Raw genomic sequence first — 24966 nt, 5'->3', positions numbered from 1 at the left:
TTACTATACCTGCAACATCTAAAATATTTACTATTTGGATCTCTATAGAAAAACTTTGCTCTAGTATATAAAATATGCAATCTATTGCCAATAAAAGTCACTACTCTGTGAATAGTGAAAGTGCCTATGATAGCATCCTTCCACTCTCCCCCATTCTTTGTGATATTTTGTCTTTTATTTTGCTTTTAAATATTTTATAAACCTCAACATATTTATATTATCTTTGTTTAAATAGGTATTTTTATTTAAAGAGTCTTCAAATTACTAAAATAGTCTTGTATTTGAATATGTATTATCTCCAACATTTTTCATTATTTTATTTAGATCCAAATTTCCATGAGGTATCGTTTTCCCTCTACTTGAAGAAATTATCATATATAACTGCATAGTTCTGCAGGCAATTAGTTCTCATATTTGTCTGAAAATTTATTTTATTCTTTATTTTTGTGACAAAATATACATGCAAGACTTACCATTTAAGTATATGACTCAGTGACATTAGGTAGAACCATCACTGGTCATTTCCTGAACTTTTTCATTGTCTGAAACTGAACTCTGTACCTATTAAACAAGAACTCCCCTTTCTCTCCTTCCTCAACCCCTGGTAACCACTATTCTGTTTTCTGTGTCTCTGAAATTGCTTATTCTAGGTACCTTATATAAGGTGAATCACATAATATTGGTTCTTTTGTGTCTGGCTTATTTCACTTAGCACAATGTTTTCAAGGTTCATCCATGTTGCAGCATGCATCAGAATTTCATCACATTTTAAGGCTTAATAATATTCCATTATATGTATGTGCCATATTTTGTTGACATTCACCTGTGATTGTAGGTGTTAGGTTGTAGGTATGGAACAGTTAATTTTATGTGTCAATTTAGAGGATATTTTTGGATAAGATTTTTAAACTGGTGAACTTTTGAGTACACAGATTGCCTTCCATAATGTGAGTATACCTCAGCTAATCAGTTGAGGCCCTGAGGAGAATAAAAAAGTTGGCCTCTCCAAGCAAGTAGGAATTCAACAACCTGCCTTTGGACTTCGTCTGAACTCTAAGCTTTCCTGGGTCTCTGCCTGCCAGCCTTCAGACTTCAAGGCTGCCGGCAGTCTTTGGACTGGAACTGTACTACCGGCTCTCCTGTGCCTCCAGTTCGTCAGCCCACACTGCACATCTGCACTTGCCAGTCTCCATAACTGCGTGAGCCAATTCTTTATAACAAATCTTTTCCAAGATTGGAAGATACATATCAAAACCTATATAGATATATATCAAAAAGTTAAATTTAGAATTACCTTGTGATCGAACAATTCCATTTCTGGATGTATATCCCAAAAAACTGAAGGCAGAGATTCGAACAGATACTTGTACACCAATGTCCAACCTGTGTAGTCAGTGTTTTAAGTAATAGCTTTCCTAATAGGTGTGAAGTGATATCTCATTGTGACTTTGATTTGCATTTCCCTAATGACTCTAGGGATGTTTATCATCTTTTCATATGCTTATCAGCCATTTGTGTACCTTCTTTGGAGAAATGTCTGTTGAAGTCTCTTGCCCATTTTTATACTGATTGTTTTCCTTCAATTTTAAAAGATATTTTCACTAGGTATAGAAACCTAGGTTGACAGTTTTCGTTTAGTATTGGTACTCTTAAACTATCACTCCATTGTCTTACAATTGGTATTATTTCTAAAAAGCAGTCTGCTGTAATTCTTATCTTTATTCCACTGTATATCATGTCTTTTTCTATGGCTACTTTTAAGATTTTCTCCTTATTATTGATTTCTGGCAATATGATTATGATGTGCTTTGGTATGATCTTCTTTGTCTTTATTCTGCCTTGGGTTTGTTGAATTCCCTATATTGATAGATTAATAATTTTAGTTTCTGCAAATAATTTTTGTGATTTCCTCCCCTGCTCTTTCTAGGAGACTTTAACTACACGTCAAACTATTTGATATTGAACCACAGGTACGCATATGCTGTTATATTTTTACCAGGCTTTGTTTTTTCTGTATAATTTGTTTTGGATAGTTTCTATTCCTACATCTTTAACTTCACTGATCTTTATCTGGTAAATGTATAATCAGCTGTTACTCTCATACAGTTATTTCATTTCTGTGGCTGTATTTTTAATCTGTAGAAGTTCCATTTCTATTTTTAAATATATTTTCTCCTCATTTTCACATTTTCCTTTACATTCTTAAGCATATGTATGTTTTAATGTGTTTGTCTGCTAATTAAATTGTACCTATCATTTCTTCATTTTGTTGATCATATTTTCTTGCTTCTTTGCATACCTGATCATTTTTAACAGCTTTATTGATGTATAACTAGCATACAATACAGTGGATATGTTTAAACTACATACTTTGATAGGTGTTGACACATGTATATGCACATGTAACTATCAATACACTTAGAATAAAGAATAGATCTAACACTCCCAAAGGCTTCCTGGTGCCCTCTTGGTAAGCCCTCTCTTTTGCCTCTCCACACTACTCATTCCCAACACACATGAAAAATTCTGACTAGATACTGGCCATTATGAATTTTACATTCTTCATGCTTAATTTTGTTGTATTATCTGACTTTGTTCTAGTATACAAATAAATTATTTTAAATCAACTTGATCCTTTCAATGTTTGCTTTCAATTTTTGTTAGAATAAGTCCAAAACAGCCTTAGCCTCAGACTAATTTGGTCCCACTACTATGGCATTACCCTTCTGATGCCTCTGTTCAAGCTTCTGTGTCTCTATGCTGGCTGGTGGAAGCACAAACTATTCCCAGCCCTGTGTGAGCTCTGGGAACTGTCTGTCTATCACTTTCTTTCTCCAGCCTTATGGTATTTTGTACCATGCATACTCAATCAGTATTCAGTCAAAGATTTGAGGAGACCCTACTAGAAATCTCAGGCTGGCACCTGCCTGCTCTCACTCTCTTCTATCTCTGTAGCTCCCTCCTCTCCAGTATTTCCTACATATTCTCTCCGCCAATGAACTTTTCTCTTCTGTCTCATCAACTCATGCACGCCACAGACTGTGTTTATGCCCTTCTCCCCATACTGCAAATGCTGCAATGCCAGGGCTCACTTCATCTGTTTCCTTTCAGTTAGGAATTACAGTCTTCTACTGTTATCTGAAGTCTGAAAACAGCTGTTTCCTAAATTTTGTCCAGTTCTCTAATTACCTGCTGTTAGAGGGCAATGACACATGTATATGCACATGTAACTATCAATACACTTAGTATAAAGAATAGATCTAACACTCCCAAAGGCTTCCTGATACCCTGCTGTTAGAGGGCAATTCTCGTAGTAGTTAATCTTTCATGGGCATAAACAGAAGCAAGCTGGATCTTTTGAAATATATTCACATGATTTTGACAGCCTGAATTTTAGACAAAATGTCTCTTTGTTAAGCCTATTTCCTCAATACCACCTTCTCTCTGAAGATGCATCTAAAATTGTCATCCAATTGACAAATCTCAAATCACACGACTTTATTCCCTTACATCTTGAAGGAGCTAAAATTCTGATGCCTTCATTAAGTAGAAGCTGAGAGTATTGTGTCTACCATCCTCAGTTCTAGAAATATATGTGCACTCGAGGATGCTGAAGATTACAGACGTATGCAGAATAAATAGCTATTTCATACTCTTACTGCTGCACTGTCATGGCGTCAGGAGGTTGATTCAAAATTCAGTGTGAACATGTTAGGTCAATGTATTGATTGTGTACATGTCAAAGAAAAGTAACGAAATATAAGGAACTGTTGGTTTGACTATATGCATTATATCTTTATCTTATAACATTCCATAATGCTTAGCCCACATGGCCTTCAAAATATGAGCAAATGAGCTTTGTAGGCTTTATAGAATCATTTAAAATAGATCATTTATGAGTGATTATTTTCCTGTCAATCCTGTTTGCTCAGATTATATATACTCTAACTGGAGAAATTAATTGCTTTTAATATTATAAAATGCCACAAGCATTATGGATATAAGGGTATTTCAGAATGAAGATGGAGAGATTGACATGGTGGTTTATCTAGGTGAAGAGAAACTAAATATCTCCTCCTCAACAACACAATGTCAATGAAGAATTTCTTTTTTAAAATACATATTTAGCCTGCAGTTTCATACCCTTCAAAGCTAGAAAAGGAGGCCAAACTCATAGAAAGAGGGAGAGCAAGAGAAATAAAACATTATAAAATCAATAAATGTGATTAAGTATTAAAGTTCACTCTATTCAAATTCTGAGTATGCTTTTTGAAAAGACAGTACTGGGCTATACATTTTAATTATTTCAAGTTACTAGAATGTCATATTAGACAACATCAGTTCTTGCATTAAATAGAATCTCTTATTTTCTGGCTTGCTCTTTTTATTCTAATTTCACTCAAAATTCTCAATCCTAATTTCACTCAAAATTCACTAAGACTATTGCACTATATTCTAACCCAACACTAACTATAATAGTTTTCCCTTATTCACAGTTTCACTTTCTGAAGTTTCAGTTCCCTGAGTCAACTGTGGTCCAAAAATAGATGACTATGATATAAGATATTTTGAGAGAGAGAGACCGTGTCCACATAACTATTACTAAAGTATAAGGCTATGATTGTTCAATTTTATTATTAGTCATTGTTGTCAATGTCTTACTATGCCTAATTTATAAGTTAAACTTTATTACAGCTATAGATGTATGGGAGAAAACAGTATACAATGGGTTCAGTACTATCCGGGGCTTCACGCACCCACTGGGGGGCCTGGACCATATGCCCTATGAATAAGAGGGGGCTACTGTACAGTACAAATTCATTTCCAAACATCCTAAGAATAACCTTATCTACAGTTCGGTGTTACAAGTTAGCATCCATTCTCTTTCAACACCCTGAAAGAAAGCGAGTCACAGCTGAAGGAAGTTGAAATGTAAGCTAAATTGTAAATGTAGTATAAGAATAAGGATATCTCTCATGTCTAGTCAAGAGAGAATATTTGTAGCAATTTACATTCTCCAAAGGTATATTTCTTCTAATTTGAAGAACACTGATACCATTTTTGCTATGTTAGATAATTGGTTACAGTGTCACATTTTGATGTGTACATTAGTCAATTACTTTACTCATAGTTACAAACTGAACCTTAAATTTGACTGCCATTCTTTTAAATCTATGTCCAAGATTACAAATAACTAAGACTGTGGATGACTTTTCTAAGTTCATCACCACTGCTAAAATGAATTCAAACTGAGTCTATATTAACAATGTGTGAGCAGCATATACCTGATAATATTAATACCAGTGCCCACTAGCCAGCTATGTGTTTGGAGTGGAGTGCAAACAGTTTAACCAAAGGAGTCTTTGTTCTTCACTCTTACAAAATTAAAAGTTGTATTAAAGCACATGCAATGAATACTCAATACAGTTTTCAAATACATTTGTATTTCTAAAGACTTTCTTTTACATTTCTAACACTCTAATTAGGTTTAACAAGAGTAAAAGTTTAATAAAAATTTGCCAAAAACTTTCTCCACAAAATTTTCACTAAATTTCACCTATTTATAAACATCAGTATTAAGTTTTCTTTTTAACGGCAAATGAATTTAAAGTTTAATTTGTGTGAGACAGTTTATATTTTAAGGTGACTATGGTCCGATATCTATTATAAATAAATAATAAATTTTGCAGTAAAAATGTTTATATTCTTCTTTAAAAAATAGCTGTTGAGATTTCCTCAAGCAATTAAACACTAGCTTTAAAAGTTACGAGTAACTTAAAAAGTATTAATTTACTCATTTTACAATTTTGACAAATAAAAATAAGTTATCAGGAATGATAATTGGTCAATTATCATTTGGTCAAATGTTAACCCCATTTGACCAAAGAGGAAACTGAAGCCCAATGATCATCAATACCTATGTCCATAATATACTATGAAACATATTTTAGACAGATGCTTCTAAATGCATAATTCACAAATACTTGATCTATTAGTCCGAATTCAGTAAAACAACTGAGGCACACCTGCTTAGACTGTTGCAACAGAACAGTAAAGCATGAAATTAGTGTTTGGCTATGCTTTAAAAATTGTTACTGTGACTAAAAATGCAGGCAAGTACTCCAAGACACCAAAGCGATGAGTTAGTTGATTCAAGAGTTACTACTCCTAAGGCATTAATTTGTGAAAGGGATTTTTAACAGATTATACAAGCCAAGAAAGGCCAGATTATCAAAATCTAGCAGACTCTGCCAAGTTACCTATCCACTTCTGAACGGCTGGGCCATTCCTAAAGTGTTACCTGGTCAGATGGATACAGGGTGCATCATCTGTGCCACAGTGTTCAAACCATGACACAGCTCGAAATATCACAACAGCAACACAGTCCACAAGGACCAATCTGCTATGGCAGCATTTCTAAAAAGGTATCCACACTGCCAGGAAGTGTTAAGCAAGCACCTAGGCACTAATGAAAGGGATGAAACCAGTGTCGTTTCTGATATTTTATTTTAGCTATTTAATTTTTATTATAGTTATTTATGAATATCTTATCTTCTTTTTGTGAGGGAAGCACCTTCTTGAAGAGGGCATCTCTCTCTGACTCATCTTTGTGGTCACAAGGTGATAAAATATTTTTATATATAAATATGCAATATATTATCTATAATATATGTATTATTCATATGCGTGTATGTGTTCATGTGTGTGTATATATATATATATACATATATATATATATATAAAATATAGGCCTTCTATGTTAACAGCAAACTAAACCTGGCATAGAAGCTTAATCTAAGAGATCTGCTACGTCAGAAGACAATTCTGGGGAATGTGACCACTTGGGATTGCCTATGCTGCCCCTGATTGGGATGGGGCTCCATTTCCTTCTACTATAAATGGTTAGTTGAACAAGATATTCTAATATGTTTTTGTTTCTAAATTCCTCCCTCAGTTTGCATATTTCTTAGAGGATCTAAGTGGACAGACTAACAGCTAACTGTAGTTATTCCATTTACAATGGGTCTTGCAAAGATAAGAACTATGAAAAGGATAAAAATTTCAGAGGGCAGTAATAATTTGCTGAGAAGTGCACAGCTTGAGTATTGGAGTTTATTCAGAGTAAGTTTTACAAAAACGTCATTTCCTTTTTTTTAAGATAAGGTATCTAGCCTAGCAGCTCATTAGGATATAGAAATAAGCATACAGACACGGTACAAAGATACAGTACCAAGGCATTTGACAAACCACTGCCTATACAGAGATATGGATGGACTGACAACGTAAAGGGCCCAGGACACCTGCAGCAGTATTTATTGTACAATGACATAGAACAGTGGCTTCATAAATTGAATCAAGCAATCCAAACCAAAGAGAGGTTTTGCTTCCAGTAAGAGCAGACAAACCTTTTTCATACTCTTTTTCTAGTAAGAAATAGAAAAATTATGAGAAAACAAACACATACATCTAGTTGAGGACACTGGAGAACTACTAAGGCAGCAAAAACTTGTATTAAAGATCCAAAAGAGGCCAAGTACAGTGGCTCACACCTGTAATCCCAGCATTCTGGGAGGCCGAGGTGGGAAGATCACGAAACCAGGCATTTGAAACCCGCCTGGACAACATGGCGAAACCCCGTCTCTACTAAAAATACAACAAATTAGCCAGGTGTCGTGGTGGGCACCTGTAGTCCCAGCTACTCAGGAGGCTGAGGCAGGAGAATTGCGTGAACCTGGGAGGCGCAGGTTGCAGTGAGCCAAGATGGCGCCACTGCACTCCAGCCTGGGCTACAGAGTGTGACTCCATTTCAAAAAAAAAAAAAAAAAAAATCCAAAAAAGATAAGGGAAATTCAGTGTCATAATCCAAACATGGCACTGTTTCTGCTTTTGAGGTATCTGCCCATGCAACAGAGAAGCTGAAAGGCTGGGAGCATGCAGTGACTGAGCACCTGAGATACAGAGAAGTGCTGGCAGCCCCAGAGAGCTAAGGCACAGGAAGGAGATGTGAAGTTCAGCCTTCATCCAACAGAAGGGGCCCTGTTAAAACACCCCAAGAGTTCAACTGGGATTTTGAAGAGCTTTGCCCTAAAAGAAAAGGGAAACTGGAAATAGACCCCCCCTTAGAGAAGGATTGAAGCCCGGGCTGCAGTCAGCTCAAATCATGATTAGATTAAAATTACCTGCCCCAGGCCTACCTACCTAGAAGAAACAAAACTAAATCCTCTCTAGGATGACAAAGTATTCAAAAATTATATATTAATGTGCAGAATTTGGGCAAGTAACTAGAAACAACTAAAAAATTATCAAATAGAAATTTTGAGATTAAAATTTTTTTTTATTTTTAATGAGATGATGTCTTGCTATGATGCCCAGGCTGGTCTTAAACACTTGGCCTCAAGCCATCCTCCCACCTTGGCCTCCCAGAGTGCTGGGATTACAGGAGTGAGCCACTGCACCCAGTTTCACACATAAATTTTTGAACTGAAAAATACAGTGTATTTAAGTTGAAGTCAAAAATAAAAGAAAATCTCCAACTGTTTGAAAATTAAACAATGCACTCATATGAGAAATCACAAAGGAAGTCAGAAATATTTTGGTCTGAATAACAGTGGAAATATAAAATTCAAAACTTGTGAGATGTGGGGAAAAGCCTGTGCATAAAGTAGCTTAGAGCCTTAGTGCAGACATGAGAAAGTAAGAAGGGCTGAAACTGTTTGGCAGTATCCACTAAGATATGTACAGTCAGGTGCCACATGTCCACATTTCGCTGCATATAAGATGGTATGTCTTAGGCCGGGCGTGGTGGCTCATGCCTGTAATCCCAGCACTTTGGGAGACAAGGCAGGCAGATCATAAGGTCAGGAGTTCAAGACCTTCCTGGCCAATATGGTGAAACCCTGTCTCTACTAAAAATACAAAAATTAGCCAGGCACATTGGTGGGCACCCGTAGTCCCAGCTACTTAGGAGGCTGAGGTAGGAGAATCATTTGAACCCAGGAGGCAGAGGTTGCAGTTAGCCAAGATGGCGCCACTGCACTCCAGCCTGGGGAACAGAGCGAGACTCCTTCTCCAAAAAGAAAAAAGTAAAAAATAAATAAATAAATAAATAAATAAATAAATAAATAAATAAAATGTTATGTCTCGCACTGCGTTTTCTACCTTTGGATAAGTTTAGATATGGAAATACTTACCACTGTGTTTTACAATTCTACGTACTGAATGTACTCATAATATGTACTTACAGTACTCAGTACAGTATCGTACTGTACACGTTTGTAGCCTAGAAGCAACAGGCTATACCATATAGCCTAGGTGTGTAGTAGCCATATCATCTGGGTTTGCATTAAGTATACTCTGTGATGTTCACAGGACAAAGGAACTGCCTAATACTACACTTCTCAGAATATATACCCATTGTTAAGTGAGCCATGGTTGTATTTTTTAAAATAAATTTTATTGTGTATATTTGAGGTTTACAACATGACGTTATGGAATACATACAGTTAGTAAAATGATTACTATAGTGAAGCAAATTAACTTATCTATCAACTCACACAGTTATTATTTTTTGTCACAAGGGCAGCTAAAATCTGAACAAGAATCCCTAATACAATACAATGTTATTCCCTTTAGTCCTCATGTTGTACATTACAGCTCTAGGTTTGTTCAGCCTGCACATCTGGACCTGTTATGCTTTGAACCACATCTCACCATTTCAACTCCCCTGACCTCTGCCCACCTCCCAAGGTCCATTGTTTTATTCTTTGTCTCTGTGTATTTGATCCTTTTTTTTTCAAGAGTCCACATATAAGTGGTCCACATATAAGGCATGTATAATAGACATGTACACTAAGGCATAATTTTTAATAATCACAAATTGAAATAAACTTTAATGTACATCAATACTACATACGATAAAGAATTTATGGTATGTACACAAAAGTGGAACACTATACAGCAATAAAAGTGAATGTGGATCTTGAAATGCTGTTGAGCAAGGCGAGCCATCAAATTAATACATATAGTATCCAGTCTTAGGACGTTCAAAGAAGGTGAAAAATTAACCCCCAGTGCTCATGAGGCTAGTACCACCTTTAGGGAAAAGAAAAATAATAAGGAGGGGTCACGGTAATAACCTAGTTCATGACCTGGGTATTGGTTACATGAGTTTATTTACTTGGCGAACAGCCTTTAATATTCCAAAAATCAAGGATAAACAAGCTCTGGTCTTAACAGCAGTTTGGTTAAAAACACTCTGGCCAAGATTCAGGAAACAACTCTTCATGAGGCATTATGAGATCTAGTTAAGTTTGACTTAGACTTTTAAGTTGTGGGCATCTTTAAATATTGGGTTATCTGACAAAAGAGCAACTTGGCTTAACTCTGCAGAGCAAAACTCAGCACGATGAGGGAAAGCAAGTTACAAGACTCAAATTTTGATTCAATATTCTAACTACTAACAATAAAACCGCCCAACAGGCCAGGAGCAGTGGCTCATGCCTGCAATCCCAACACTTTGGGAGGCTGAGGCGGGCAGATCACTTGAGGTAAGGAGTTCGAGACCAGTGTGAACAGTGTGGCCAACATGGTGAAACCCTATCTCTATTAAAAATACCAAAATTAATATTGGTGGCATGTGCCTGTAATCTCAGCTACTCAGGAGGCTGAGGCAGAAGAATCGCTTGAACCCAGTTGGCAGAGATTGCAGTGACCCAGCCTAGGTGACAGAGTGAGACTTCATCTCGAAAAAACAAAAAAAAAAAACAACAAAAAAACCCTGCCTAATTATAGAACACACTGTCTCAATAATAAAGACTATCCCAAACTTTGAACTTGTTCACATAAATGTAGAAAGACCACTCATCAAGGATAAGTGGAGGAGTTTTCTATACCAAATGGAGATGAGAGCTGATCACTGAAGCCCCTTCCACATCCTTCAGACTCTATGCATATTAGTCAACATAGAACCACAATTTAAAACCTCTTACCCTTAATCTTGTAGTGGAGATCTCAGCTTTTAAAATATCGGGATCATATTTAGTACTGGATGAAGATCCTGAGAATACTTTTTAAAAAGAAAAAAGAAAACCTAATTATTTACAAGTTGCATAACTAGTTCTCAGCTTGCAATTTACTGAAGCTATACATGGGGGAAAAAAGAATTTACTGAAGCTAAAAATAAGATTTATGTGCTTCTGTGAATACTTACTTTTTATAATTCCTTTATTGTCATTCATCAGACACCTAAATATAAAAAGTAATCTTCAAACCTCTATCATTTTTTTAACTCTGTAACGAGTAATGTCATGCAGGCCTTGGTGCTTAACTTTCTTCTGGGTTTTATGTATACTATGTCCTTAGAGGACTATGCTGCAGCAGTATATCAGAGTTTTGCATTATCAAGGAATTTATAATTTAAGTAGAACTTCTGAGCTCATCATAGCTGCTTCTTTAAACAAAGCCAGCTCCAAATAATCAATCTGTGAGATGAGGGAGAGGTAAATCAACTCAGGTGGATAACAGAAATTACACTGAAGACAATAGTTCCAGTTCCTCTCCACTAAAAATATTGTACAAAAGTAGCAGAAAAGGGCCAAATTACTTTCATTGTTCTGAAAAAGTAAAAATTAACTCATAAATGCATACAGACAACCTGGCAGAGGTGGGAGCAGTAACAGAAGGCATGCATAATCCCCAAAAGGGGCTACTTTTATCTGGAGTGGGGGTGAGAGCTTTATTGAAAAATCTGGGGTGTGCCCTTGCCGCTCATGGTTTTGAGAGACTCTTCCTGCTTAGGAGGGAAAAGGCCTCAAAATTAAACTCCATAGAAATTTAAGTGGCCTTCCGTTATCTACAATCCAGTCTCCAATTCTAAAGTCTGAATAGCCACACTGTACTTACAGCTTGTGCGAGAACTTGACTTTTCCTTATAGGCATCATTTAATCGCACATATTCATCCAGGGCCAGAGCCAGCCTCTGCTCCTTCACATGGTACAGCTCCTTCTGGGTCCGGAGGGCATCCTGCGCCACGGAGAGGTAGTCCTTCAGCATCTTCTCCTGTTCCCCCCTCCATTGTTTCCTTGGATCTTCTATCTGTGTGGTTTCTGAAAACATTAGGTGGAGGGTTTTTTTTTTAGAATTTAACTTTGTTTTCTGGATTGTTTAAGCTTTAGGGAGTAGGCTAGCTTAAGTTCTTACATCCTCTACTGAGTTTTTTTTAGCAGTGCCAGAGTGACTTCTCCAGAAATGTGATAGTTTTGTTTTATTTTACCCAGTCCCTATGCCTTCAACTTCCTTCCCCTTTCAGGTTCTCATCAACAATGTATTTTCACTATAAATCTATCACACATGATGTTGTCAATCAGATTATTCCTTTCCAGAATTCTGTGGCTCCCCAGTGCCTACAGAATAAAAGCCAAGCTATTCATTTCTGCTCTTGAGGCCCTGTATAATCTGGACCCAGCCTACCTTTGTTCACCTAATACAGGACTCTAGCCACACTGCCCTCTGCATCAGCAGTAATCAAAGCTGGTCTACTCTGCAGACCAACACCAGTCCATGAACCCAGTTTTGTGTCTACAACAGTAAGTATAGAAATAGAGACTAAACGTTTTATAATCTTTATAGCAATTTAGTCAGTTATTGTTTATCTGTTGATAAACATTTTGCATTTCTTTGTGTGCATATGTTTTCACTTTTCTAGTAATTCACTTTTTATTTTATAAAAATATCAGTGAGTCCGCAGTGGATCTGAAATTTAAAAACAAACAAACAAAACCCTGGTCCTGTTTTACACAGAATGCTCTAGCCTAAGGCCCTGGTTCTTGGTTCTGTGCTTCTGCACACTAGAATCAACCAGAGACCCCTTTTTGAAAAAACCCAGTCCGATTAGAGTTTCTGTGGATGGAACCCAGGCACTGTAGATTTAAAAGCTCCCCAGATGATTCCAATGAGCAGCTGAGCCCAAGAACCCTGCTCTGCAACAGCTCACATGCTACCTCCTCCAGAAGCTTCCCCAGTCACCTCATTTGCAAGTCAGCCCTTTATCCTCTGTCTTCCACAGCAGCTTATGCTATTTTATAAACTCAAAACACATTCTTTACTGTATGGTGAAGCTACAGTAGCAGCCACAAAACATGAAGAAAAAAACAAAAGAATCAGATTTCCCTAAACATTTTATGTTCTTATATTTTAAAATTGACAAATTTTTTGGCCACATGTTGGGCCAAGGGGTTGGAGTGTACTGGGTGTCCAGCAATGGGGTACAATGGTATACCACTGTACAAGAGAATGGACAGTTTTGGTGATGCTTAGTGCAGGTTGCTTAGGAGACATCCCCCTGTGTTTGCAGACATGTACTGGACCCCTCTGCTGTGAAAGAAAGGAGCATGGCCATTTTCCAGTAAAGGAAGGGATTCAGAATGGGGCAGAGTAAATAAAAGAGGCTTCCTGGATGCTGATGTTCTATTTTTTCACCCATTACGATTACACAGTTGACTTCTAAAATATGTTAAACTTTGTTATTTCAATCTATTCATTTTTCTGCATGTTGTATTCAGTAATGTAATGTTTTAAAATAAAAGTAAAATAGTTCTAAGGCACAAAAACTATGGCATTATGACTTAAGATCTTGTCTCTAGCAGGACATTGTATCTGAGTGGACCCCACCACCAACAACAGCAAACACAAACAGGAGATAATTTGGGACAAATGAAAGTTACGGCTTTAATACAGAAAACACATGAAGTGTGATACACAAAAGGCTCATTGAGATTTTTAAGAAACAAAGCAAAACACAAAGAAGGTAGAATAACAGGGCCACTGTAAAAAACTAGAAGACAAAATAAAATATATGAACGATGGTTTTCAGATGTTGGACAACAGGTGGTACAAGAGTGTGATCTCTGAAAGAAGGGAAATGAACCCCACAATTATCTTACATTTCTGCTGAAAGCACTTTATGGACAGCAGTGCAAAGAGAGGTATTTCAAGCAGAGAAAAGAGGTATTGCTAAATTGAAGGGAGAAGAGGCAGATTTCAGGGAAGCCATGACAGACAGGTGGAATAGGTAAAGCAAAGCACAGGAGAAGTTCCAGAGACTGCAGAAGTTTCAGAAATGTGCACAGGTATCACAAGAAGTCTGTGGGTAAATGCTAAGATGCACAAGGTCAGGCAAAGGGCCAACTGGGAAGCCACAGGCAGATAAATTCCCCGAGCCCACACAGGGCTGTGACACTTTCAAATTATGACCAGCCAGAGGAGAAAGGTCTTAGTTAACATCTAGGGAATACAGTGGAGACCACAGCAAAGTCACACCTTAACAATGGAGCTAAATAAGACATAGGGTAAAGGCTACTCTGAACCTACACTAACAAAGCTCTAAAACAAGATTCAAAAGGACCAAGCTGGTCAGCAAGTAACTTAACTGCCAGTCAGAGGAAAAAAAGTATAGAGGTTTCCTAAAAGGCACAACATCTAGCACTCAATGAAAACAACAACAGCAAAACCAACTTTATAATGTTTAGCATCCACTATAAAGTTACTAAATATAACAAAAAGCACAAAAATATGGCCCATAATCAGAGAAAAATCAGTCAACAGAAACAGATCTGGAAATGTAGAAATGATGGAATAAGCATAATCTGGAAAAAACTGCTATTCTGCAATGGAATAGAGCCCAAAAATAAACCCACACATCTACTGTTGTCCAAATAGCCAGTAAGCAGATGAAAAGAGGCTCAACATCACTAATCGTCAGGGAAATACAAGTCAAAACTATAATAGGATACCACTGCACACTATGTAAAATGGCTAAAATTTAAAAACTGGCAATGCCAAGTGTTGAAGAGGATGTGTTGCAATTGAAATTCTCATTCATTGCTACTGGGAATCTAAAATGGTGCAATCCCTTTGGAGAACCACTTAGCAATTATGACACAACCCAGCAATCCTACAATTTGTTATTTACTCAAGAAATATGAAAATATGTATCTACAAAAAGACCTCTAAACAAATGTTCATTAACAGCTTTATTCATAATAAACAAAACTGTCTATTACAGGTAATGACTAAGCAAATTGTGGTATATCCATACAATAAAGTACTACTTAGCAATAAAATGAAACAAAATACTAAAACAGCAATATGTAAGACTCTGAAACATATGCTGAGTGAAAGACGTCAGACACAAAAGAACACGTTTTATGATTCCATTTATACGAAATTTGGGCAAAGGTAAATATAATCCAATAACAGAAAGAAGATCAGTGGTTGCTGGGGCCAAGCAATACTGAGAAGTGCTTGTTACAACACAGCAAGAAGAAAGCTCTTTTTCAGGGGATGGAAATGTTCTCTATATTGATTAATGTAATGGTTACATGGTATATACTTGTCAAAACTCATGAATTGCATAGTGAAAATAGATTCAATTTATGTATTTGTATATAATAATAAAGCTGATTTAAAGTTTATTTAAAATATGCTTTGCAAAGTTCAAATGAATGACTGATGAACAGTAAAGAGAACTGAGGTATAATGGAACAGTAATAAAATCCTTTTCCACTATCAGCTGTTGGAAAAGAGCACTGGTTAGGGACTAGGGCCTTGTGGGTTCCATATCCAACTAACCAGATGTGAGACTCTAGAAGTATTTTACCTCTCTTACTCTCACGTCTCTCCAGTGTAAAAAGAAGGTGAAATACGGACGAATATTTTCTGATGTAGTCTTTGTAGTGAACATCATTGGTGTCCTATCCTGGTATTCTCGGGTCTTTCTGCCAGGGCCGGCTCTTTGTTGTTGATGGATGTCTGACTGCTCTTGGGCACTGCGCTAACTCACCTGCAGCCAATGACTGACTAGTGAAAACGACAGAAACAGCTCCCAGGTAGAGCAAACTCTGTAAATTGCACTTCAGAGCCACCGCAATCATGTGGAGTCAGAGACTTTACAGAAATAAAATCTTCGTTTGATTTTTCCCTTCACTTTCTTTATATCCTCATTTCCTTACCGATTTATCCCAGGATTTCCTTCATAAACCACTTTCACTTAAATTCTTGGCTTAGGGCCTGCTTCTGAGAGAACTCAATCCAACATAACCTTGTATAATCTATGCAAATGGAAATGGATGAAGTTTGATCTTGGACTGTACTTCTCATATCCTCACGTGATGGCTTTTAGTAACACTGTGTGTATGGGCATGGCAGGGGAGAAATGAGAGGAAGAATCACTCTTGAAAATAAAGAAGGGAAATAAACTTGTCATTAATAGAGAAATGTGACAGCAAGTTCTGGCAATTGTTTTCTAAGATTCTAGTAGAGAACTGAATAAATAAGCTGCTCTGGTTATTGTAAAACATAAAATTAGATTAAAGCACAGCCTGATTGCCTCAATAAAATCATTTTTTTGCTCCATTAATAACAATACTCTTAGATTTTAAGCCCTTGATGTCATATCATACCTGAAAATACTTCTACAGCCCAGAGTTCCACAATCCCATTCTTAAGGGTACACTCATAGAGACAGTGTACATTAGTCAGCCCAGGCCGCACTGGAAATGAAAGGGGTGGATACAGGACTATGGAACATATAGAAGGAAAGTGTTCCAACAAGAACCTCAGCTAAACTTATTACTGGAAAGGGATGAGGAGGTACTGAGGTTCAGGAGGAAGAAGAAAAAAGAAGATGATATGGTTACCACCTGGGCAGCAGGAAGGCTGAGGTACCTGCATTGTGGAAAATTAAACATGAAAAGGAGGGATAATTGTTCCTTCCACCTAATACCTGAATGATTAAAATGATTCCACACTGAAATACACGTTGAGAATACTGAGATTCAGGTCATATTGAAGTAAGTTTTTAAAAAAAGCAGATGAATTATTTGAGTCCTGAGGAAGTTTTAAGAATATGAACACTGGAAAGAAGAACTGAGATATAATATCCCAGTAGCTAAGATCATAAACTCTGTATTCAGTCTAACTGGGTTCAAATCCAGGCGTGTCACTTACAAATTGTGTGACCTTGAGCAGGTTCTTAAACCGCTCCAAGGTTCAATTTCCTCCTTAATAAAATGGAGCTAATAATTCAGGGGGCTGTTTGGAAGATTAAATGAGATACTGCAAAATGTAAAAAGCCTTTAATGCTAGTAAGCTATAACAATGTCTGTGATGCTCAGATCGCAAAGCAAAGAGATTATAAAGTCACATTCCTTTCCCCAGCCTTGACTCCAGGGAGCATCTGTGTCTAGAACTAAGGCTCCACAGATCACTCTGCACCCATGTTAACCTACCCTGGTTTGAACCAGCTGATGAAAATCGGATACAGTCAGCTGTAACAAATGAATTATATATATACATATGCTCAACACCTCCCCTCAATCTGTGCACATGGAAGCAACGCTGGGGAAAAAGGACACCTGTAACTTACTATAAAATTATATCCACTCTGCTTCCCGTTCCCTTAGTGGAATTTGCACACGCTACCATATATGAATTTATACAAGATGTCAGGGGCAGATCAGCAGATTAGACTGAAAAACAATCAAGAAAATACTGCTTCTCAAAGTTTCTTAGTATGACACATAATGTTGCACCTTCCATTTGTCAGTGGGCGATATACTGATCATTTTAAAAATTTTTATATATTTTATGATCTTTGACATCTTGGGAGCCTTGCTGTCTGGGAAGAGACTGCCTCTCCCAGGGCTAATTTAATTCTTAGAGATAGCAAATGTCTCTCATGAACCCATCCTTCATATGTAAACCAACAGTTCAAAGCCCATATCCCTAACCTCCTCTTTTATCTAACTCACACTCCAAACCAATTTCCCCTATCCTACATCACCTTCCAAGGCAAGGTACTGGACACCTAGAGACCATTCCCATAACCTAGGATCTGTTGAAATTATTCAATCTAGCCAATCCTAAACTTGTTCAGACTTGCCTACCCTGCCTCCCTCATTCCTTCCCAAGGAAACTACAATACAGGCTCTGGGCCATGATTTCTCCTCTGCTCCTTCTGCGTCCCAACCAACCGAAGTGCTTTCCCACTATGTGTCCCAGAATGGCGTGGTATCACCGCCTCCCTTGAGAACAGCAATAAAACGTCCCTCCGTGGCACTGACCTCATTCCATCATCACTCAGTCACCTCTATAAATTAAATCCTGTGTTTAATCAAAACAAGATGGGCCATAGGAGCTGGCCACTATATGAACATAAGAACCTGTTCCTGATAAATCAGAATAAAAATATTATCAATTTTCTGGAATGTCCAGGGGCATGTACTGTCTTCAAGAGCTTTGCCTGTTAATCTCAATCTTATGTAGCCCAACGAAATATTTCTGGTTGGCCCCAAGAGCTACAACAAGTCAAACCCTAGAGAATAATCTGAGGGCATCTGACTTGGCCCACTGGAATTTCTAGAGACCAGACTGGTTCTACGGATGTTTAACCTGGCCTCTAGGGATAAGGGATGACTCTAAACTAAAGTGGTTCAGGCTGTGAAGCCTGGGTCTTTCTGAGGCCAAGAGAAGCCCTGGATGATGAACAAAATGGCCTGAGTCGGACAGGCACAATGTACCACTGCATCAGACCCACAGCTCTTGCCTCACATTCACTGGCTAAAGTTGAGCTTTCTCTAAAGTAGTATTTTAAACACTAATTTCAAAGATGCAAATATTTAAAAATGCAAAAGACGTATATCTCACCTAACTGTGAACAAAAAACCAAAAAATTGCATGCTAGAGCAGCTGATGTCTAAACAAGAGATGTAGAAGAGGATAGTCCAGGATGGACAAACCCTCCAGCTAAGAATCTTCAAGGACATCAACACCACAAGGCAGCCCAGCCGTCTGGAGAATGTGCAAGATAGGCAGAGATCAAATAAGAGTCTAAACTTCTCGGTTTAAAATATTCATTGTAACTGAGGTCTCTGATTATCCTAATATTTAATACCTATATCTATTTCCAATATTTACATATGTGAATGCAACCTGCCTCAAAGTATAGAACTCATCCTCTAACAAAGATAAATGTGTGGTCTTGAAAAGTTTTCAAAACTGTAGATGGCTTCCAATAATCCTCATTTCCTAGTAATTCATGCCTCTTGAGTATGGGCGAGATCTAATGGCTTGCTTCTAATGAACGGAAGATAGATTAAGTGACAAGATATTACTTCCTATATTAGCTTACAAAAGACTGTTCTGTTGTCTTGCTCACTCTCTCTCTCTCCCTGGTTCTTCTTGGCTTTTTGGCTCTAACAAAGCAAGCTGCCACGTGAGCTGTCCTATGGAGAGACCCACAAGGCATGGAATGACGGAGGCCTCTGGCCAGCAGCCAACAAGGAAATGAATCCTGCCAACAACCATATGAGTAGCTTGAAAGCAAATCTTCCTCCAGTCAAGCCTTGCGGTGACTGCAGCCTGGTGGACACCTTGATTGCAAACCATGACAGAGACCTTGAGCCACAGAATCCTGCCTGGATTCATGGCCCACAGAAGACATGAGATAATAAATATTACTTTAAACCACTAAATTTTGGGACAATTTGTGAGGGTGAGATATATAATTAATAAACTAATGAAATAAAGAGATAATAAAAATTAAAAATGTATGTTAGAAATCTGAAATGTTCTTAATTTATAATAATTATAAGATATGTACTCTCAGTTGTCTCTCAGTCTTTTGAGGTTTGAGCCAATCATATTTCCCTCCATGTTGGGGACACAGTGTATTTCAATAAAATATTTGTCAGTGGCTAAAATGCCACAAAACACTGTTGACACTTAAATGAATAAAGTGTAATAATAACAATGAAAATAAGCTATCAGCATTTGTCTCAGATAGGTCAGGAAAAACACTCTGGTAGACTGGTTTAAACACTGCACATTACAAGACAGTCAGTGGGAAGCATTAACATTTCTGAAATATTGCACATTTCAGATATGAACTACAAGAAGCTTCCCAAAGGCACCTTAGAAGAAGGCTTCATAAAGCAGGATTGTGCTTCATATCCATCGTTATATTTGCAGAATAGATTTGTGAAGATTATTTATTAAATGTAAATACTCAAGTATATTATACAAATGTGGTATTTTTTATTAAGACCTAGTGGCCTTGGGAGATCATGGTGTTATAATGTAATTTGCTGTTGCCTACTATATGAAAGAAACAATACATCACATACTGTTAAAATGCCATATACCTCAAGGGCATTCACATTCCATCAGTTTTATAGATGTGGAACTTTATAGGTAGAGAACACATGAGTTACAAGAGCTTATCATGGATGATAACATTAGACTCTTCAAAGGAAGATTATTTTTGTCTATAATGCATATTTCTATTCTCCCTACTATGCTCAGGAAGAATAAATCAAATGAACATAAGTAACTTTCCTTATCTTCCTTTTTATAAAGTATCTGCTATTTTTATCTATTATTTGTCCATTAATTTCTACAGACAATTATTTACCATCTACCACATGCAATAGGGAAAATGAGATACTCAGGCATGATCCTTTCTTCCAAGAAACTTACAAAATGTAGAATAAATAGTGACACAGATATTTGCAGAACATGATTAGCACCTGGAGTGAAGAATGGCTAAGTGCCATGGCAGTTTAGAAACAAATGGGTTTCTTCTGGCTGAAAAGAGTACAGTTCCATGGCATAGGCAGTTTTTAAAGACGGTTTTGAAAGATTCCCAACAAGAGAACCTGGCCCCTGTTTCCTGCTCCAGCCAAAACCCCTGGTTATCCCAGTCACACCAGCCTCCAGCTGCACTGAACTTCCTGCATGTCGTTCCTCAAGTCCTGCTTTCTTTAGCCTCTTGAGACCTTTGAATCTACTCGTGGTCATGTTGGCCAGGCTGGTCTCAAACTCCTGACCTCATGTTCCACCCACTTCGGCTTCCCAATCTTCTTTTTATTTATCTATATTTTCTACTTTTCCCTACACACCAGTACTTTTTGTTTGTTTGTGTTTGAAACACGGTCTCACTCTGTCAACCAGGCTGGAGTGCAGTGGTGTGATCATAGAGCACTGCAGCCTTGAACTCCCGGGCTTCAGAGATCTACCCACCTCAGCCTCCCAAGTAGGTGGAACCACAGGTACAAACTGCCTCCCGAGTGCAAGCTGCAAAACATGTTGAAAGGATTATTCCCAAAACTAAACACATCCTTTTATATGAAGTTCCAGAATAGACAAAACTAAGCTATGGTTATAAAAATCAGAACAATGTCTGAGTAGAAAGGGGCAGATAGAACTTACTAGGGTGATGGAAGAAGTTTGTACCTTGATGCAGGGGCAAATTATGAAAGATTATACATATGTCAAAGTCTGCCCAGAATAAATGCTTAAAATCTGTGCGTTTTTGTGTATGTATATGAAACCTCGATTACTAAAAGAAAGATAAAAAACTGTAGTACAACTCTTGACTCTACCAAAAAGTGATTTACTTCTGGTTGTATTAGTAACATCAAAACCTTACAAACCACACCTCCTTATTACCTTCTAGTTAGTTACAAACATCCCTCATTGATATCTATATCCCCATTCCACACATACCCACTGAAAGGTGAAAATGACCATAAAACACTTATGGCCCAAAATAACTTTTACTGTCAAGGTCAAATCTTTTACTTCTAAATATTCAATAGTGTTTCTTAGAGATAGTATTAAACAGCTAAACATTTCTTATTTCATCTTTTATTTAAATAATGAGAAAATGATGCTGAAGCTATACAATGTCAAAACACAACATATGTGTGGAACAGCTGTTTGAGAAGATAATACCATTTGTTTCCTAAACTACCTCAAAAGAATGTCTTGAAGATTAATGAGACAATGGACCAGATCATTTTCAGTGGGTGAACTATTTGCTGCTGGTAATTTGGGTACATCAGACCACTAGAATACCATTACCATTAAAGCAAAATAGTAGACTTAAAATTTTATATTCTAATAGTGAAGTTTTAAAATATTCAAAATGGTGCTTTCTGAAGCATAGTTTATACTTGAAGTGTACTTTAATTCCTTTAAATAAGAACAGAAAGCTTTTGATTGCTGAATTAAGCAATAAAGCTCTTCTTTTTAACATTTTAAGAGTTTATCATTATACTAGTCACCCAGCAATGAAAACATAAAAGATGCAGTCAGTGCCCTCAAGAGGCTCGCAATTTAGTGAGGAAAACAAAAAATAATATAAATGCGATATGACAATGCTTTTTACAAAATCCCTACATACCTGGTCCTCCAGAAATATCTGGAAGGAGCATTCAACCAGAATGTGATGGGACCTGTGAAGTGGAGGGGTGGGTATCAGAGAAGGCCTATGAGCAGCAGTGGCACCTGAGCAGACCACCCCTAGAAGGATGTGGCCTTCAGTGAAGAAGGTCTAGGACCTGTGCAGAGAGTGTTCAGGCTAGGCTCCATGGATGCAAAGAAAGGCAGCCAGCCAAGGAGGCACAGGGTACTCCTAGAGATCTCCAGTGCCAGGCAGGGCAGGAGATGAAAAAGGAGATGCCAGTGCAAGCAGACTGGGAAGAGTCTTCTAGCAAGAAATACAACATATGCATCCAGACTCTGAGAAAGACTTAGATGTGGCAGTCAGTAGCCTGAAGGAAGTAATTAAAGTTATCACCCAAGGAGATCTGCAGCATGCAAACAACAGAAGACTATTACAGAAATCCTGGCATCGGGTCCAGGTGCAAAAGGAACAGGTAAAAGAAAGGTGGGCAGGTGCAGTCAGGTATGTGAACAGTATGTCACAAAATCAAATGAATAAAGAGCAGGAGGGAATAACTCACAGTGACAAGTCACAGAGACAAGCCTACAGTGTTGTTTGGATTTGATAATTTGCGGGTTGTATTAGACCCTTATTGCCTTGCTATAAAGGAATACCTGAGACTGAGTAATTTATTTAAAAAAAAAAAAAAAAAAGAGGTTTAATTGACTCACAGTTCTGCAGGATGTACAAGCTCGGCCCTGGCATTTGCTAAACTCCTGGGGAGGCCTCAGGGAGCTTTTATTCATGGCAGAAGGCAAAGTTGGAGCAGGTACATTATGTGGAGAGAGAGGAACCAAGACAGCAAGGGGAAGATGCCTCACACCTTTAAACAGCCAGATCACGTGAGAATGCACCACAGTGAAGACAGCACCAAGGGGATGGCGCTAAACCATGAGAAATCCACTCCCATGATCCAGTCACCTCTCATCAGGCCCTACCTCCAATGCTGGAGATTACATTTCAACATGAGATTTAGATGGGACAAATATCCAGACTACATTATGGTGTCTCAGGTGCCCTCAGCAAGAACAGTTTCTGTGAGATGATGGAGAATAATGGAGGAAGTGGAGTTCCTGTAGACTACAGCTTTCAGCAAGTCTGGCTGTGAAGGGAAGAGGAGACAACCAAGGCTGGTGAGGGATTTCGGCTGAAGGATGGTTTTGAGAGGGTGAAGAAAAGGAGCTTAATGCCATCTGTTTGTATTTGTTTTGCGGTTTTGGTTTCGTTTTGAGAGTTTCCAGTGTTTATATATTAAGACAAAATAATTTATTACTAGAAATGGTAGAAGAACATTTTAAAATCAGGAAATAACTAGTAAAGATACCAAACAGGAAAGAAGGATGAAATAGAAAAGTTATTAACAGGTATCTATAGGGGTGGTGGTATCCAGAGGAATACCTCTTTCACTGAGAAAGAGGAGAAAGCAGTGAAGGTGGGTTTAGATACCAAAGAGTTTGTAGGTGTTGAGAGGGAAGTTGATGTTGGTACAAAGAGAGCTTATTTCTGTTGACCTAGGATGGCACAGTTGGTTTCTGGTTTCCCAAATACTACTTTAAGGAAAGAAAGCTACATAATTATTCATCTAAAGCAAGTAAAGAAGTGAGAGTTAAATAGTTAATACATTTCAGATATTTCACTGAGTTGTTTATTTGCAATGATATAAGGGTGAGACAGTGCTTGAAATGAACTTAATTTTACCAAAATTAGTTCATTTCATCACCATTACAGATGACATTTGGTTGTTAGTTACTGATACACAACAAAACCTGGTATATATAGTATATCAATATACATTTATTATTAGAAAACACAAAATTAAAAGCTAATTTAAAAACATAATCATTAATCCTTCATAGAACTTTTAGAAACTTTCAAGGACAGAGAAATAATATCTCTTCAAAAAAGTCACATTTCTTCTGGTCATATAAAAGAGGCTAAGGCAACATGTTGTAGAAACTATTATTTGTATTTGTGTTGAACTAACAATGTACAGTGCACATAAAAATTGGTTCCCAAACTGTGTATGACAGGTGTTCTATTAAAACAGATCAATGACTGTATGTGCTCACTGGACTTTAGAGTGCTTACGCTCCTTTCTGCCCCTCCATCTCACCCACCTGGAAGATGGTGCCTCACAGCCAAAAATACAGGCTTTTTTGACCTCTTGAGAAACACATCATCCAGCTACACAAAGGCAGCTGCAGGCCATCACCAATGGGTCAGCATCAAATGAAACCCTTTGCTACAGTGATATTGTTCCTAAAGATATTACAGAGTACTGCATATAAAAATTTTAAATATAAGAATAGATCTAAAAGAAATAAGATAATAAGGAATAAATTCATTATGTATTCCCCAAAATCTATAAAAATAATTATTTTTAAGTGAATCAGCAAAATAAATATTGTATGCTATCATCTGAATAAATTTTTAAACTAGAGAGCTAGATATTCATATAAACACACACAAACACACACGGAGATATAAAAAATACTTCAAAGTATGTGTTTTTGAAAGCCATTCACAGTCACAGTAATCCTCTGCCCTAGACTTACTATGTCAGAGATGTGAAAGATTTAAATGCTGTTAAAACAAGAGGTTTTCCCCTTCCAATGGCAAAGAAATCAGGAAACAGAAAGAAGGAAGGGGTTTAGGACTTTTCCCAGCTATGCTGTCTTCTACA

The 24966-nt window shown here is 37.4% G+C and overlaps 1 protein-coding gene across 4 annotated transcripts in view; it reads right to left on the bottom strand.

The window, feature by feature from the left end:
- WWC2 (WW and C2 domain containing 2) overlaps positions 1-24966 on the bottom strand; it is a 210143-nt gene that overhangs the window by 87748 nt on the left and 97429 nt on the right. For 3 of the 4 annotated variants that reach the window (XM_017549366.2, XM_017549386.2, XM_017549376.2), the window contains 2 exons: positions 11902-12105; positions 10989-11065 (listed from right to left, as the gene is read on the bottom strand). The exons of the other annotated variant lie outside the window; for it this stretch is intronic. In XM_017549366.2, the coding sequence (XP_017404855.1) occupies positions 10989-11065; positions 11902-12105 (281 nt within the window). The remainder of the gene's footprint in view (positions 1-10988; positions 11066-11901; positions 12106-24966) is intronic. 4 annotated transcript variants of the gene reach the window in all.

Source organism: Cebus imitator, unplaced genomic scaffold, assembly GCF_001604975.1.
Source record: "Cebus imitator isolate Cc_AM_T3 unplaced genomic scaffold, Cebus_imitator-1.0 Scaffold11, whole genome shotgun sequence".
Taxonomy (NCBI): Eukaryota; Metazoa; Chordata; class Mammalia; order Primates; family Cebidae; genus Cebus; species Cebus imitator.
The sequence above is the reverse complement of the archived record's forward strand: the minus strand, read 5'-3'. Positions and strand labels throughout refer to the sequence as shown.